Source organism: Lipophrys pholis, assembly GCF_963383615.2.
Source record: "Lipophrys pholis genome assembly, chromosome: 3".
In the NCBI taxonomy this organism is placed as follows: domain Eukaryota; kingdom Metazoa; phylum Chordata; class Actinopteri; order Blenniiformes; family Blenniidae; genus Lipophrys; species Lipophrys pholis.
In genome coordinates, this window is record NC_137627.1 from 20,944,845 (window position 1) to 20,963,230 (window position 18,386).

Sequence of the window (18,386 nt, forward strand, 5' to 3'; positions counted from 1 at the left end):
TCCCCAATGAATCCACAAGGTGGGAGGCAAGATGAGAAGAATCCCTATTTAAGAGAAGTGGCGTCCTCTCAGATATTAAAGTTTCCCATGCAAATACTGCACTTGTGGAGTTTGCATGTTTTCCTAGTTACTTCAGTTTCTTACCAGAGTCTAAAAAACACTCATATTTGGTTCATTTGAGGACAAATGGATGTTAAAGTCAAACTCAACATTATTTTTGACACCAGAAACAACCTTTTAGCTGCCTCATGTTAAACTTTGACCAGGAAACCACCTATTTTTTTTTCCTGTTCCTGTATTTTATTTGTAGAATTTACAACCACATGGAGGATCACAAAACGTCAGTGAACAAGACTAAAACACAGGGTGGCACTGTTAGAGGCGGCCTCTATTCTGGTATCAACAGTTAAAGAGCAAAACGCTGAAACCAAATCATGACTGATGCATTAGCGCAAAGCAAAATCAACCTTTCTTCTCTAAAAAGAGGGAAGCAAGCCAGTAAAGTTCCCCAGTCGGGCCACAACAAACTGAAGTACTTCAGTTCCCTCCTGCTTACGTCACACATGCGGCGCAGCGTGAGATTTTTAGGACGATTTCATTTTACGCGACAACGTGAGATTTTCTGATTGGCTGCAAATTCATTCCGCAGCCGAGGATCTCAACCACACAGTAATAAAGACGACCTTCAATATTAAAGAAGAAGGGGTCCTGGAACCGATAGTGTGGCTCCGAAGAGATCAGAAGATCTGTACATGTAACGGAATCAGACACCAAGTTGAGAAAGCAGGGGAAAGGGCAACATGACCTGCTGGGTAAACCCCTCAAGACTGAACCGACACGTCACCGTTTAACTTGTTCCCACTCTCACACCTGCCTAAAACTTTTGCACGATTCTGTGAATCTAGAAGGGGAAAAAAAAAAACGAAAAACCCCATACCAAAGTAATGTTTCTAAAAATTGTGATCTTTATTTAAACCTCACGCTACAGAGTCACAGGATGTATACAAAGATAGCAAGAGGGCATGAAAACACAGCTTTCACTCCGACTTCTCATGACAAGAGGAAGTGAGTATTTTCCTTTAAGAAAGTATGTCAACCATCAAATATTTCAAAGTTCTGTGTATTGCTGCACACTTATGCACATTAGATGTACGAGAAGCCACGTAAATCAAAGGAAGCTGATGTCTAATAAAAACAGAAACACATTACGACATTTGTAGAAAAAAGAATTAATAATTTTGAACCAATCCCCTACGCCTTCACATTGAAAAAAACTTCCACAGTTACAAGTGATCAAAGGAAATATTACAGAGCCTGTTCTTGGACTAGCTCCTCGCGATATCTACAAAAGACGCGTCAGCTCTCAGGCGTACATGTCCTCGCGGTCGGCGTTGTAGATCTCGCCCTCCTGCAGCGAGGCGAAGTTGAGGAAGTGGGACGGCCGATGGACTTCATGGTAGAACTCTTTGGGGTTGGCCAGCTGCAGGTCGTACTTCATGTTGGGGTCGTGGCGCACGCCTGGAGCGGGACGAGCCAGAACAGAGCGGAAACGTCAATGCTCGGGGTCACGAATGAGGACAGATCTGTGTCACAGCCGCAGCTCTGCCAATAACAACGATCGAGAAACTCTGCACTCACCCATGAAGTTGTAGTTCCATGACACTTGTCCGGGGACCATGAAGAAGCCCAGGAAGCGATCAGACAGCAGCATCTGCACCCTCTCGTAGTGCGACGGCAGGTAACCTTTGGGGTTGTTGCCCTTGTCCGTGTTCTGACGACCCCATTCGTATCCGCTGGGCGTCAGCTTGTAGGCCGTGAGCGTGCACGAGCCTGGGGTGAAGCTGGAAACCACAGACGCATTTCATTCAACCATCACTTCATAACAACTGAACCACGGTGGGCTTTACATAATAGCACAGGCCCTACTTTTTAAAATGAGTGAATTGACGAGTCTTTACAGATTACAAAAAACTGCCCTCTTCATGCTTGCAACATCTTGTTGACAATCCAAGGAGTTTTTGTGTATTAAATCAAAGAACGTTGGGTTTCCAAAGTGATTTAATGGTCTAAAACAGTCTACCAGTGTTCTGTGCTTTTGGACATTTTGCACGGGGATCAAACTCCAGAGAATCAGCTGTTGTGCTTTTAGTTGTATAAAAATTCTTAAGTTGAGAAGGAATACATATGTCCACCTGGAAATGTGTTATTATGGTTACAATCCTGGAGAATTGCATGTCGGATCAAAGACGCGCTCTCTGGCGGAGACAAGCAGACGCCTCCTCAAGAAAAATACCTGCAGGTGATGATGATGGTCTTCTCCCCATCCCACGAAGGATTATCCGCCATGATCTTCGCGTGGGTCGTGACGTCCTGCGGGGACAGCTGTGGCGACTCATTGGGCTGCGTGTGGATCCAGCCGAGGGGCTCCATTTCCTATTCACCACAAGGAAACCAAACAAAACATAGACTTTAGAACTGATAGAGTTTAACAAGTGCAAGTCAAAAGTATTCTTCCTCGACTGTGCAGTTCAAGTTTCTGTATGAGTGTGTCTTTGTGTCTTACTTTAAGGTATTCATGTCCGGGCAGCTGGTTGGGCAGGTGGACAGTCTGGTGCGTTCCCCACTGAGGCACCATGACGATACAGCGGATCTCCTTCACCTGGGGGTTGTCCGGTGGGCTGGTGCCATACAAGTATCCAGCAATCTGGAACAAAACGCCGTGGTCAGTATGTACAGGTGCAGACTGGTTTTTTTTCTCCTCTTGGCAAATTACATGAATAAATATCTTAAAATAGTGGTAGTGGCTTTGTAAGCTGCGGGAAAAATAAATTAAAGGTGAAATTCATATGTCATCGTTGCATATCATTAAAGTGGTGCCCCTCTCCTGTAACCTGTGCTCCCCCACCCATTACCTCTTTCTATGGAACCTCCTGGAGGATCTCTGGCTGTTTAGCTGGAGCTTTGGAATCTGTGCTTCTCACTCCCATTACTAACCCTCCCAAGTCCGCAGCTTGTTGATTAATTTGCCGTTAACCTATTTGTTCCCTCTTATTAACCACAAATTCCAAGCAGTGCAGCAGGAACTTCTGCCATTTAAGTCTAGATCTGTTGTTAAAAGTGAGTTTTTCCATTCTACTGTCACCTACGATTGGCCTTATGGAATTGTTGGGTTTTTGCCTGTATTACATTCAAATGAACAATAAACGGGTGTTATTATAAATAAACTATCGACAACGTGCCTGTGCTCGTAGATCTGAGATGCAAATGAACTTCTTGAGGACGTTTTTGGGCAGGATGTAGGTGTAACCCGTCTCCTTGATGTCATCCGAGGACACGTAGATGTGGTTGGTTCGGAGATGGAGGTTGGCAGCAGAAATGGCCCTTAAGGAAAATGAACAGTGACGATAAATAATAAATATGTGGCTATTTGCCAAAGTGAGTTGATGTTTATTTGGTTCATCTGCCAGCATACCTGACTCTCCACTCAGTCTTGGAGGAGAAGGTCTGGGTCTCGTAGTTGGAGGTGGTGGAGGTGATGATCTCGTCTCCGTGCTTGTTGACGGTGCGGGTCTGTGTGGCGGTGAGCTGCGACTGCTCCTTTGTCTGCTTCTCAATCTCAGCGATCTGCTGGCGCTGTTGTGACGGAGCGGAGATTTCCATGCCGAGGATGATGTCACGGATCTCGGACTGCGTCAGTGAAGCCACATTCACGCTGAGTGGACAGAAAAGAAACAACTATCAAACGTTTGTCTGGTCTGAGTCAGCTGCACTGAAGACCATTGATAGAATGCCAACAGCTGTTTAAGCTCCACGCTGCTGTAGCTTTATAAAGAGAAAGAAAACTCAACTTACTTGTTCTTTTTGCCATAATCAGCCAAAATGAGATCCTTGAGCTGAACTTCCACTTTGATCCATTCCTCATCAGTGAGCGTGGGCCAAATGTGATGGGGCTCTGTGATGGTGGTTTTATCGGGTTTCAGGATCACCTTGGCGCGGTCGTTATTGACGTGGAGCGCTCGGAGGATCAGGATCAGTCTGGAGAAAGCCTAGAGCAAAGCAGACGACCAAACAAACTATTTACACAGAAGAGTAAAGTTTAATAGTTGCGTCCTGATGATTCTGACCAGAGCTTCATCAACCAAAGTCACAATCACAAAGAACTGCTTGCCTACAAGTCAATCATTTTTTCAGATGAATAATGTTCCACGCAGATGGTTCCTAACTTTCAGAAAAGAGTGAAACTCACAGTGTAGGACGAGATGGTCTTCAGCCAGTCGTCATAGAGGTTGAACAGCACCATCTGTGGCTCCGTCGCTTTCAGGATGAGGTCCCCAAACTTCTCCACCTTCAGACAGGCCTGGAACGGCAGCTGCAGCTCGGAACCCTTGATCACGATGTTGGGGAAGTCGAGCAAGTGGACCTGCACAGAAAGACCAACAAGATGAGAAACAAACAAAGGGGTGTGCAGTGCTTTTATTTTCCAGGAACCACACCAGGGTGATGCGTGAAGCAGGAATGATCAAAACGCGAGTCCTACCTCCAGAGGATCCAGCATGCCCTTCCTGGTGACGATGATCTGTTTCGGCTGCTCTTCCACAGGGAGGGAGCGAATCAGGGCAGCCACTTCTTCAGCTGTTTTCCATTTTGCCAGCTACAAAAAAGAAATCTGCATGTTTAGTGAACAAGAATGTGCGAGCATTGCTGTGCTATTATACTGAGTCCAAGTGGCCATTGAAGTAGTTGATGGCTAATAGAATCGGGACAAATTGATTTTATTAAAAAAAAAAAATCTCTCTCTATATATATATAACTAAACAATCAGTGGCACAAGCTGTCAGAGTGAGAGGAAAGCCTTTCTGTACCTGTCCCAGACGCTTCTGTCCAGCCCACACAGACGTGTGAATGATCTTGAGGAAGAGCTGACCTGTCCTGGGGTTGAAGATAAAAATGGCTCCATTGATGGGCTTCGTGGTCAAGTTACCCTCAAAAGTCTGTTGGGAAAGATCACAACTAAATTCAACGAGTTTTATGCAATTATTTACAAAACACTCGAGTTAAATCATCATCATCAAGACAGTCTAATAATCAGTGTTCCATTTGTGAGAGGAATAAAGTGTCAGTCCTCACCTTGTGGATGGTGACTCTGTAGACGTTCGTGTCGTCCACGAACCAGATGATCTGGTTGGAGAAGAGTTCACCGTAGTTCTGGGAGGAAAGGTACGGCTCAGTGGGCTCAGAGGAGTACAGCTGCAGACCTTTACGGATGCGCTCCCTGAGCACGTACAAGGCGGGGTTGGCCTTCATGATCTTGGCCATGGCCTGCTGGATCAGAGGCTTGCTTCCAGGGAACCAATTCCCATATGCACTGCAGCAGGAAAACAATCAAATAAACAGTTCAGGGCCAAAATCACTTTTTTCCCCAAAGACACATAGACAAAAAACATGAATCTAGTGTGCAGCTGATAGAAAACGCCATTGGAGCCACTTGAAGTAATTCAGACAGCTGTGTCCATGTGCAGTTATTTGTGACACTAGTGTGAAGACTTAAGAGGTGTCTGCAGAACATTCGTGATGACATGAACGAGTAAGTGTGAAAACCCAGGCAAGACCGTCAGCATTTGACTTTCAGTTGTAACACTTGAAATGCATTTGGACTCTTTGTGAAACGGATTGAAAATCCTTTTTATTATTTTTTTTAAAGGCAAAAGGAACATGAAACAAAAATGTTAATTTTAAGTCTAGTAAAGGATGAATGTATGACGTTTACATGATTCCTGTAACTACACTAACAACTCTTGCATTGACTCATGTACACATTCTCACCTGTGGAGGTTGTAGGCCAGGTCGATAGCGATGAGCACTCCAGTGGGGGACGGGTAGATACTCATGTTGTCCGTGGTGTAATCCAGGAATTTCGCTCTGGCGTAGCGCTCGATGTCATGGGAGTCGTAGTCACCCCAGCGTAGCTGAATGTCGATCCAGTACTTCTGAGTGGTGGTGCTGTCCATCACATCCCTGCAGCAGGAGAGGAAACATTTAACTAGAGCGGTGCACAGAAACAATATGGCCCAGCTGGTACAACTTCTAACAATCAACAATAATAAACCCCCACTTTAAATTCTGGAATCAAATTTCAAATTATGTCTATTTTGCTTGAAAGTTCATACTTTGAGTCAGCAAGCAGAGATGGCCGAGAGACGTTCCACTTGTAAGATGCAAAGAGGAGGATATCTGCACAGGAAGAGTTCATCTTGTACGACTTCCTGGGGTGAATGGTTTCCTTCTGCACAGTCTCGATCTCCAGAGCGTCCAGCTCCTGGTCAAACACCTGGAAAACAAAGAGGAAACCATTGGACTCAATGTAAGGAGGGTGACAAGCATTTCTCCGACCACACGGTTGCATAAAACCACTTTATTAAACCAACAGGACCGACCTGACAGAGATCCATGACGATGCTCTCATGAATCTTCTGCCACAAATGGGCTCTGAAGATCTGAATGAGGGAAATCTTCAGCGTTGGGATTTTTCCGTGCATGAAGATTCCTGTCAAATCAAGTTGCACTTGGAAACCCACGTACACCTAAAAACAAAATGTTTGAGTCAGTCGCAAGTTTGAGCTGGAAAAGCATTTTGTTTGATATTTTTCCCAGCTGCTGGTTGTACTGACGTTGGCTCTGTTGATGGTGGGCGACCACCAGAGAGTGAAGCGACGGTTGGGGATCTGGTTGAGACCAGACCTCTGGGCATTAGTCAGCTTCTTCCACTTCATGGACTCCTCAAAACCACTGGCCTTCTCCCTGAAACCACGACAGACATGTTCTGTTTTCTTAATGCAGTCAATACAAAGCACCGCAAATTAATTTTTAATGGCAACGACACGCTCAAGTTAATTATTCAAACCGACCGGCAAGCACCACGAGGCGCTCATCAAATATTTCGAGTACAAAATCTATTCTCATCTTGTTCTCACCAGAAGAGACCCTCCCAGGTGGGGAAATAAGTGCCTTTGAACAGAGTGTGCTCCAGGATGCCTTCCACACCTCCAAGAGCCTGGATCATGTCCGTGCGGTAGTTGTTCAGATTCCACAATTTGCCGTCGTGCCTCTGGTGAGTCCACCAGAACGGATTCTGCTTCAGCACCTTCAATGGCAAGACAGAGAAATCAAACGATCAGAGGTTGCAAAGCATTTTTGATATGTGAACAATAATTAATATGAGTCAACATCCAAACATTCATCTGGTGTTGCATTGTTGGTTAAGTCAAGACGGCTTGGTCAGTGTCAAACTAATAACGTCTATTACTATTTTTATTAATTACTTTCAGGATGGCAAGACAAAACATTCCAATAGTGAAAGGCACTCTTAATTTTAAAGTGGCAAAATGGTTTTAGGACATTTTCAATGATCCAGGAAGTTTCTCCATCATACCTGGTACTGTTTGAAATCTGTTCTGACTCTCCAGCCTTTGTCATAGGCCAGCGTGTGTCTGTCTTTCTGGAAAAGGGTGTTGATGCGAGGAATTCCTCTGTCCCACGAGTCCTCCAGATCCTCCAGAGTCAGACGCCTACATCGCAGATAACACACTTTTGAGTTTTAACTCCTAGCAATGTCTTCAATTTTATAAAAACAGCAGATTCCACCAACACTTTGCTCTAATAAAGCTCATACCTGTTCTGTGCAATAGCCTCCTGCCTCTTGAGGGCGTACTCGGCCCAGACTCTCTGGGAGTCGATGAACTCGCTCTCCCACGGCTGGATGTAGCGATACAAGTTAGGAATGAGCTGGTCTTCTTCGTGACTCATTCCAGACCTGAAGTGAGTGATTCCCACATCTGTCTGCTTGGACCAACTGGTAAAGAAAAATAAATCACAATGTGGTTAATTTGCCGAGACATCATAGCTGAACAATTATATAAGAAGTCAAGCAATCACAAATTCGCAGATCAAACTTACCGCAAGTCTGATTGGGGAATCAACACATGACCCATGGACAACATGCCGAGACCTCCCAATTCTTTGGGAGTGTAGAAGACGACAGGAGGGAAGCGACTTGGCATTTTGGAGTTCAGGCCAATCTTGATACGCGTCTGAATCTTGTTTTCACACTTCACCAGCAGGTCCAGGAGCTCCTGAGTGTTCACCACAGCCTCGCGGAAGTACGTCATCAGACCGATCAGAGCCGTGTTCCACTTGTTCACAATCTGGAGGCATCAGCAAGACATACTGAGATATTTTGGCAAAGGAATCTTCTTTCCCTCGTCTTTTTTATCCATTCATACTTTGATTGTTTATACTAGTATTTCCAGTAAGAAAAACTTCTTCTAACCTTTGTGAACGTTGTGGATCCGGAGGCCATGAGGATCTGACGCACTCTGTTGTGGAAGCGCTGCATTGATTCATCATCCACACGCAGGAAACACTGTGCCGTCCTCTCTTTTGTTACCTGCACAAGCCAAAATAAAAATTAGCTTAAAGCAGAATTTGGGGGGGAAACCGACAGTACAGGAAGTCTGAAATGTAAAGTCTGTTTTCTTTTTGTTATTTTTTTAAATGTACCTCATTCTGCAGATTCCAGACGCCATCCTTGTGAGTGAACTCTTCGTAGCTGGTGCGGCACTTGGGGAGGATTCGGCACTCGAAGCCGCACATGTTGAAGAGCAGGTTGGGGTTGTCTTTGCTGTAAACCGACACAAAGCTGTTCTCCCATTGGACTGTGGTCACAGACCTGGGCAGACGATTCTTGATGTCCCAGAAGACGGCACGCCCACTGAGAAAAGTCAGATAAAGCACATGTTGGAAATGTTCTTTGATTGTAACGACATCTCGCTGGACAATTCAAAACAATGTTGAATTAAAGACGTGCCGGTTAACTCACAGGTTGACGTCGTGCTTCATCAGTCTCATGCGAGCGTCACGAGGCCAGCACTTCTTGTTGTTGTAACCCACGATGTTCTCATTGTTGGGGTCTGGATGCTCCGTCAGGTATCTCTGGATCAGGTCACGGGCTTCATCAGCAGAGAAACTGGAATAGGAAAAAAGGAAAATTAGATTAATCTGAAATCAGTGAAAATGTCATAAAAAAATGGCTTAAAGTTACAAAAACCCTCTCTTCTAAAAAACTTGATGAAACTGTTGCACACTCTGCTGGTGACAGTCATACCGGAAGAAGATGTGAATGCGGTCGATGTAGCGGCAGTACAGCCGAATTGGATGGGCGCTCTCTGTGGCGGTGTCTTGGAAGCTGAGGAAGTCGTTGGGCATTTGAGGCGGGCCGGCCATCTCGCTGGCGCGGTGCAGGCCGAGCACAAGCAGGTCCATCACCAGACCGTAATACTGCACGATGAACGAGGCAAACTGGAGCCCCCTGATGATCCCGTAAGAGTTGGTGTGGTTCATGTCCTATTTAAGAAAGGACTATTTACTCAACAACAATGAAACTGAATTATCTAAATATGTCCATATCAATCCTAAAACTAGATCTTAAAAAATATTTAAAATAAAAAGACCCCACTCACTTTGTAGTTGATGACCACGTTGTTTTTGGCTGTCATGTAATCAGCAATGTTGTGGTCCACAATGAGACGCAGCAGCCTGTTGAGAAGTGTCAGATCAATCTTCTCATACATTTTCTCATAGCGGGACTCCAGCATGACGTTGCATTCTCCCTCTGAAGTTTCCCACACGTCCTGTAAGTTGTTTATGCCTGAAAAAAAAGAAACAGTTGTCAAAGGCCTAAAAAAATAAAAAATCAATAAATTAAAGCAGGACTTCTTGTGGAATATGTCACCACAAAAATGATTAGAATCACTATCAACGTTCTATATGAGGAGAAACCTATTAAAGACCGACCTTGGCACCACTTGTAGACCAGCAGTGGAGGTGGCTCAGTGTCGGCGGGTTTGATCCAGGGTGGAAACAGGCGCCTCTTGTCTGCTTCGTACCACAGATACTGGTCCAGGTAGGCGTCAGTGATCTTCTCCAGGGGCTCAACATCGTACACCGGCACCAGGTGGCTGTACAAGTCCATGAACTCAATTCCCACCTGCAAAAGAAAACAAGGTGAGTAATCAACTACTTTGAAAGAAACCAAAACCCGTTTGAGTGAGGAAACAATCAAACATTGTGTTTTCAGTCTTTCAATCCGCCGACCTCTTTGAAAGCTCTCTGGGTGAGCAGGTGACGCTTGATCCTGGAAAGAGCCTCGTGAGGATTGTCGTAGGCCTGCTCGATGAGCCCCAGCTCCTCCCTCTGACTCTGGTTCAGGCGAGACTTCACGCTATGGAGACACAGAAACGCACACTGAAAAATGCACAAAGCCAAGTCTGCAGATGACGACGGGCGGTTATGTGCTCAGCATATTTACCTGTACGCCTCTTTGAGCCTCTCCAGGGCCAGGATGAGCAGTTTGGTGTCGTGTTTGTAGGACAGCGGAGGGAAAGGGATGGGTGAGAAACGCCGACTCTCCAGCCAGTGCACAGTGGTGGTGTAAATCGCTACAGCCTCTTCTGCAGTGATGTAGGGACCATCCTGCAAAGAAATGGACACTTGAAAATGTGGCAAAATGTTGAAGAACCCAGGCAAACGTATTTTAAACATTGAGATGCTTGTAGGTAAACTTGTAATAAATTCCATTGTTATAAGTGATTGAAAGCATTATCTGAATAGCGAAAAGCAAACTGCAAGTGCAGCCAACAATAAAACAAAACGCCATTCATTTTATTATTCCTCCAGTTCTTACGCACAGGCAAGCAAACCAATGCAAGTGCGCCTTTGTAAGAGGACTACAAAAAAACTTAACACTCCTTAGTGGTGTGTATTTAAGGACCAACTTCCTTTATGAGCCTTCTCCTGTGTGTTACCTTCAGGTAGTTGTGCTGTCTCTCCTGCTCCGCCTTCAGGTAAAGACGGGTCAGTCGGCCCAGGTTCTTCTTGCAAACGGTTTTGTCCACAGTGGCTCCGCGACGAATTCTCTCACGGTTGTAGTGAGCCGTGTTGGTCCACCAGTCGGCTTTGGCCTTCACGTATCGCAGGATCATGTTCTCAATGGGAGTGGGCAGACCGGGCACCTGTCCAGGAAAACATAACAGTTTGTCATTCAGTCTTAAAAGTCAAATGTCAAGCTTACACTTCAGCAATTAAGTGACATATCTTGATATATCATAGAAAACTGAACAATCTCAGAGTTATTCAGTCACGTTTGTGCACACATCAGAGCACTACCTGCCTGTATGAGACTCAGTCACAGTGAAAGTGATGTACTGACCTTCCAAGGGATGTTGGCTTTCCAACACCTCCAGGACTCGCTGAGATGCTGCAGGATGGTCCTGGCCTTGTTTTGTTTGATACCCTCAGGCATCATATCCAGGATGTCGTGCATGACCGCAGCACGCAGCTCCAGGTCGAAGTGCGACTCCACACGCTGTTTGGTCACAGTCTTTGCCACACCCTTGGAGTGTCGTCCTGTTGAAGCGGTCAAAACAATGTTACTGATCGGAGCCAGCACAGTTCTCTCCAAAAAACGCATTTGATTTCATGTGTCACAATTAAACCCTGAATCAATGAAGCGTACCTTCAAACTGCCGGGCCAGCAGATTTCCCAGCCACCTTTCCAACAGAGGAGTGATGCCCCTCATGAAGAACAGCCACACTCTCCAGCCGGGAGCCCAGAAGCCACAACCAGGACCTTTTCCCACAGGACCCTGATTAAAAACACACAATAAGCATGGAATTAACCAAAAAAAAAAAAAGTGGATATTCCATTTATCATTAAGACACCTACTTCAAAAACAATAAACCTTTCATTAAGTGAGGACATTTCAATCTATAAGTAAAATAAATACATCATGTGTTTGCTTACGGTGTTGAAGCGGTAGTAGATGAGATGTTTCAGGTCTTTGCACATGCGGATTTGTCTCATCAGCTTGTACTTGTAGCGGTACATGCCAGTCAACTGGCCCACGTGAGCGAAGATGTACTGCAGCCCATCAGCCAACTGCAACAGAGACAAAACTCTGAGATTAACCAAGTGTAAGATCATCAAGTGATATTAAAAAGATACGATAGGATATGACACACAGCCAGAGGTGATCTCAACATCTCCTCCATAGCAGAAAGGAATAAAACTACTTGGTTTAGTTAAAATAAAAAAATACAGACAGTCGTAGAGTACCAGTGCGCTTATCTCCTAACAGTAAAATGTTTTCAGAATTGTCACAATGGGTCTTATAATGAAATGTGGACATGTTGCAATAGACGGTTGCCCACCTGGAAAGCATCAACATTTCCCAGTCTGTACTGCACATGACTGTCCACCACCAGCTTGCTGAGACGCAGCACTTCTCTGCAAAGATGGAAGGCATTGCCGAATCTGGACTTCTTTCGCTCCTGTGGGGAACAAACAAGAACACAATTTTAGATGAAAATTAATTAAATGTGGGTTTACTGTGGGGCATAAAAATACATTCGGCAACAACAAGCTTCCCAATGCAGAACAATAGGAAAAGTTCAAGAAGCTTTATATGATCAGATCAAAAATAACTGTGGCCTGTACCTTTGTGGTAAGTGTCTTGACAGGCTTCAGGTTGAAGTTGTAGTCCAGATGCAGGTAGTTGAGGTTCTTACGGTGAATAAGCAGATTGAGCATGTTGTAGCCCTGCCTGCACACCTGCAGGCCCACTTCCACCCAGTCCAGCTTGGTGGACTGGAAGAACTTTGTGGCTTTAAATGAGCGGAACAGATACCTGAAAGACAGAGGGCAAACTTTAAGTTTAAAAACCAAATCCTTTATTCCCAGACACTTCACATGATGACACTGACCTCTTCTTCTGAGCCTTGGGTGGTCTGTGTTTGAGAGCATTGAGCACATAGTACTTCAGTAGTTTCTGGTAGGACACACGCACTTTAACGGGTTGTCCTGCAGGGCAGTGCTCACGGTACCTGCAAAATATACCATATATCTCAAACTGCATCGTGTTACCTCAAAATGACACACAAATTTTACATAAAGCTCTGCCTTGAAATGATGAAGACTGACATAATCCCTCTTCAACATGCTCATAGTTTCCTCACCAGTTCTTGATCAGAGGGATATCAATGGCACGCCTTGTGCGGCCAGATCGGAGGTTGAAGGGTCTTGGTGCCCACAGCAGAGCGATGCCATTGGCCGTGTTGTCTGTGTAGAGTGGGGTCTCTTTCAGGAAGGGCTCCACATACTCAGGAAGCTCAAACTCCTCATCATCATCCGGCAGAGGCTCCTGACTCTGAACATGTTGGAAAATAGAAGCGTTTATAAACACTGACTCCTTATGAACCACTTAATTCATTGCATAACACATACTTGGAAGGATTATCTGAACAGTGATGAGTAAACTGCAGCTGCAGCCATTAAAGAATCATAAGTCACCGTTCATTTTATTATTCCTCAAGTTCTTACGCACAGGCAAGCTGGCCAATGCAAGTGCGCCTTTGTAAGAGGACTTCATTGTATTGCGTAATTGTTTTCCAAATGCAAAATGGGGTCAATCTGCACCACTGACCTTGACAGAATGTCTGTGTGAAATGGGGTTGATCAGTGGGTCAAAGTAGAAGGCTGGAAGATCTGGATCCTCAGTCTTGATAAACACCACATTTGGTGTATGGTACCTGCAGAATAGAAATCACAAGTCTCGAAATCCTGAAGCCACAAGGTAAAACAATCAGCAGCTTAATGAATAAATAAGGCCACATTGCTAGAAAAAATGAGTAATGAAAAAATCTTTCAAAGTGCACTTTTTACCATGTGAGGTGGACGTGGTGCGGCAGGTTGTTGTACAGGTAGGGGAAAGCGATTTTGTACTCTGTCCTGATGGGCTGTCGGATGATGATTTTGTTGATGTCATTGAACTCGTTCCAATCTTCATCCCTGCACAAGGAAAAAACAAAAGCAAGATCTGAGACACAAATCATCCAGCATCTCTTATTTATTTTTGTCCATAAGACACTTATCAAGTCATTACAACAAATATTTACAATCAACAAAATAGATCAAAATGTAGATTCTTAAGTCATCAGAGTACATCAACTCATGTAGGTTAAGAGTACTTACTGCAGGTTGATGTCTCTAACCAGTGGCTCAAACTTGGGTCCTCCAGGGATGGCCATATTTAAAGCCTTGGAGGTGAAGAAGGCTTTCAGGTCAAACAGATAGAAGTAGTTTAAATCCACCAGGTCTGTCAGAAGCTGATTGGCCAGTCGGTACAGTGTGGACATCATGGGCAGGGTGAACTGCCAGCGGCGATACGTGGTGCCATTTACAAACCTGAGCAGAGACCAAAATGGTTACACAATGTATCCAGCAATATGTCAGCATGACATGTTATGTTTAGAGTGGGGGATTACTTGGTTGTGTCTTTGAGGGGCTGATGTTCGTAGAGCCACTCAGCAACAGAAGAGTCTTCCTCGTTGTCGAGCTCCATCTGGATGGCCTCCAGAGGCTCCACATCAAGGATGTTGTCAGCATAGTCCAGCGGCGGCTCCTCATCATCAAAAGGTGGAAAACGCATCCGCTTGAAGTGTCGTCGGTCACGCTTCTCGCGACGCATCATGATCCACATGGTGCTGGAATTCAATAAGGGCCATCATCGATTATAACATCTGCTTCTGGGGTATAATGAAACCAGGTACACACGCCTGGCATAAATGTAAAGCATAGGCCTTACCCCCACTGGGCGATGTAGACTGGCTCTATGACCCATGGGATTTCATTCACAAAGGAAATGGCTCCAGTGATGTGGTAGAGCACGGGCACATCACGAATCTGCTCCCAGGGCATCGGCATGTTCTCCAGGAGTTTCAGCACTGCGTGGGGCATGTACTTGAGGGCACTGTTTCAACAAAATCAAAGAAGAACAGTTTGCAAATAAGTCTTATAAGTACATGCCAAGCCTAAAAAAAATTATTATTTCAGACTTTATAAAAGCAGGATATGTTTGGTTACCCCAGGTACACCCTCTTGTCATGGCGAAACTTTCTGTTGGTCATATCTCCATGGTCCCTGATGATCTTGCGCACATGCTCAGGAGGCATGTCTTCCTTCTGAGCATCCACAAAGCCAAACTTTCTCTTCTCAGAGTAGCGCTTTGCCTGTAGTTGCTGCCATTTTCTTGCTGTAGGATAAGAGAATTATATATTGTTATTATAAGTTTTACTCTCCTGGAGTATATATTTTCCATCTTGCATCACAAAGAAGCTACAATAATTGAGACAATAACAAACCTTTCTCTTGTAGTTTCTCCTCAGACATGTAATCTGGAATGGAAACAGGAGGGGGCACGCCGGGTGGCATCGCTGCAGGCACCCCTCGATAGGGAAAAGAAGCTGCCATGGTGTCTCACTGCTCAAAACAAAAACAAAACAGAATTGGTTTTTTTTTACAATTAATACCAAGTACAAACATTTTCCTGTAATAACATTATTTACACTCAAATAACTGGGATTACGGCAATGCAACACATACAGTAACCATGCACCACATTTTGCACTACATCTCATAGTTTCTTGTGTTCACGGTTAAGCCTCTTTAAGGCTTGTCTATAGATTTACAAGCTAAAGTCTAAATTCAAAACAGATTGAAATTAAACATTTATATACTTTGAAGTTTATGTAAAAATAAAATAGCTCCCAAACAACTGTTCATTTATTTTGGTATTGCCCAATTGTGAAAGGGTTCTGGCAAAGGTTTTGCAGTGTGATCCATGTCAAAAATTCATGATCCTTTTGTTTTATTTTGGAGGAATGTATTGCTTGGTCACTTAGTGAGGGGTTTGCATAACAATTCTAGCGTGTACTTCATAACTACATTTCTTGTTATGGCTAAAGGTCATATCCATACATGCGAATTTACAGGAAGAAACCCTGCTTCATTGAATTCTCTGGCGAGTTCAGGAAGTACATCCACCCCACCCAGGTTTTTCCAAAAAACAAAAAGCAATTAAAACCGTGTCTGTGTGTAAAATGTTCATGAAGTTGACAAAGATAACCCCCCCCCCCTTTGTTAATTTCTTTCTTTGTTTCTCTCGTCTCCTTTCCCATATTGCACTTGCAATTGTACTATGTGTTTGTTGTAATTGTATTTGCTCTTTTTCTGTAATATCACTAACTTAGTGACTATGTGCAATAAAGTTTAGTTGGAGGGGAAAAAACGGGTTACGCTGAATTTTCTCAACATGGCTTCCTCAAAGGCACAAACTGTACAAGCATGGAAAACCTCGGCACCATAATTGTTTGATTACGGTCTTATTCGATAACGTTTGCACTAAAACACAGATTTATAAAAACTATATATTATCTTAAAACAGTTCACATTCGACACACGATTGTGTAAAACGGGACTTCCGAGCAAGGCCGAGCATGGATGAAGCTAAGCTAAAGCGGCTAACGCCTAAGAGTTTAGTAACAACCACACGTACCCGTGCTGCTTCCGTGTATACTGTTATTGAACGTTGAAACAGCCTCAGTCCCCACACGCACATTCAGCTACCACCACATCTTTCGTCGCAGAGGCCTTCTATTATTTAGTTTTTCGTTTCTGCCTCTGTGTCCTCATTCAACTAGCACACGCACTGACGACGGCGGCCACACGATCCACGCACTGAGGCGGAAGTCACAGAAAGCAAGTACGCAGTGTTTACGTACGCGCTAACGGCAAGCTCCCTACGTTGCTGTTCATCTACGGCGATCATTTACGCAAACGTAGCACAGGCGCAATTGTGAAAACCCCGGATGATCATGATTTGGACGACACTGCCCCCTATTGTTTCGGAGTATAACTACTACTACTACTTCTACCACCATAGACATATAAGTACAGGTACTTCTCAAAAAATTAGCATATTGTGATAAAGTTCATTATTTTCCATAATGTAATGATAAAAATTGATGATTTTGGCAAAAAAGTAAAGAAAAACCAAAAATCCCCATCTCAAAAAATTAGCATATCATGAAAAGGTACTCTAAATGAGATATTAACCTAATCATCTGGAGCACCACACCCACCCTTGAATCAAAGAATTAACTCTAAACACCTGCAAAAGATTCCTGAGGCTTTTAAAACTTCCCAGCTGTTTCATTACTCAAAACCGCAATCATGGGTAAGACTGCCGACCTGACTGCTGTCCAGAAGGCCATCATTGACACCCTCAAGCAAGAGGGTAAGACACAAAAAGACATTTCTGAGCGAATAGGCTGTTCCCAGAGTGCTGTATCAAGGCACCTCAGTAGGAAGTCTGTGGGAAGAGAAAAGTGTGGCAGAAAACGCTGCACAACCAGTAGAGGTGACCGGACCCTGAGGAAGATTGTGGAGAAGGACCGATTCCAGACCTTGGGGGACCTGCGGAAGCAGTGGACTGAGTCTGGAGTGGAAACATCCAGAGCCACCGTGCACAGGCGTGTGCAGGAAATGGGCTACAGGTGCCGCATTCCCCAGGTCAAGCCACTTTTGAACAAGAAACAGCGGCAGAAGCGCCTGACCTGGGCTACAGAGAAGCAGCACTGGACTGTTGCTCAGTGGTCCAAAGTACTTTTTTCGGATGAAAGCAAATTTTGCATGTCATTCGGAAATAAAGGTTCCAGAGTCTGGAGGAAGACTGGGGAGAAGGACATGCCAAAATGCCTGAAGTCCAGTGTCAAGTACCCACAGTCAGTGATGGTCTGGGGTGCCATGTCAGCTGCTGGTGTTGGTCCACTTTGTTTTATCAAGGGCAGGGTCAATGCAGCGAGCTATCAGGAGATTTTTTAGCACTTCATGCTTCCATCTGCTGAAAAGCTTTATGGAGATGAAGATTTCCTTTTTCAGCATGACCTGGCACCTGCTCACAGTGCCAAAACCACTGGCAAATGGTTTACTGACCATGGTATTACTGTGCTCGATTGGCCCGCCAACTCTCCTGACCTGAACCCCATTGAGAATATGTGGGATATTGTGAAGAGGAAGTTGAGAGACACCAGACCAACACTGTGGATGAGCTTAAGGCCGCTATCAAAGCATCCTGGGCCTCCAGAACACCTGAGCAGTGCCACCGGCTGATTGACTCCATGCCACGCCGCATTGAAGCAGTCATTTCTGCAAAAGGATTCCTGACCAAGTATTGAATGCATAACTGAACATAATTATTTGAAGGTTGACTTTTTTTTGTATTAAAAACACTTTTCTTTTATTGGTCAGATGAAATATGCTAATTTTTTGAGATGGGGATTTTTGGTTTTTCTTTACTTTTTTGCCAAAATCATCTATATTAAATCAATAAAAGGCTTGAACTACTTCAGTTTTGTGTAATGAATCTAAAATATATGAAAGTCTAATTTTTATCATTACATTATGGAAAATAATGAACTTTATCATAATATGCTAA

General features: G+C 44.3%; 1 protein-coding gene across 1 annotated transcript; it reads right to left on the bottom strand.

The window, feature by feature from the left end:
• Window positions 1–942: 942 nt before the first annotated feature.
• Window positions 943–16,608, bottom strand: prpf8 (pre-mRNA processing factor 8). Its single transcript, XM_080459280.1, has 43 exons — window positions 16,446–16,608; window positions 15,253–15,370; window positions 14,975–15,143; window positions 14,697–14,861; window positions 14,377–14,595; window positions 14,084–14,296; window positions 13,775–13,900; window positions 13,536–13,641; window positions 13,069–13,259; window positions 12,817–12,936; window positions 12,551–12,740; window positions 12,265–12,384; window positions 11,858–11,992; window positions 11,570–11,699; window positions 11,264–11,460; window positions 10,860–11,066; window positions 10,364–10,527; window positions 10,150–10,276; window positions 9,850–10,042; window positions 9,516–9,703; window positions 9,161–9,399; window positions 8,876–9,022; window positions 8,557–8,767; window positions 8,327–8,443; window positions 7,954–8,201; window positions 7,670–7,849; window positions 7,430–7,565; window positions 6,972–7,141; window positions 6,669–6,798; window positions 6,435–6,581; window positions 6,168–6,328; window positions 5,824–6,015; window positions 5,128–5,365; window positions 4,863–4,991; window positions 4,538–4,651; window positions 4,247–4,420; window positions 3,853–4,046; window positions 3,473–3,712; window positions 3,240–3,381; window positions 2,564–2,704; window positions 2,294–2,433; window positions 1,639–1,841; window positions 943–1,518 (listed from the first exon to the last, which is right to left on the bottom strand). The coding sequence occupies exons 2-43, from the start codon at window positions 15,359–15,361 to the stop codon at window positions 1,364–1,366; spliced, it is 7,017 nt and encodes a 2,338-aa protein (XP_080315406.1). The 5' UTR covers window positions 15,362–15,370; window positions 16,446–16,608; the 3' UTR covers window positions 943–1,363.
• Window positions 16,609–18,386: the final 1,778 nt, after the last annotated feature.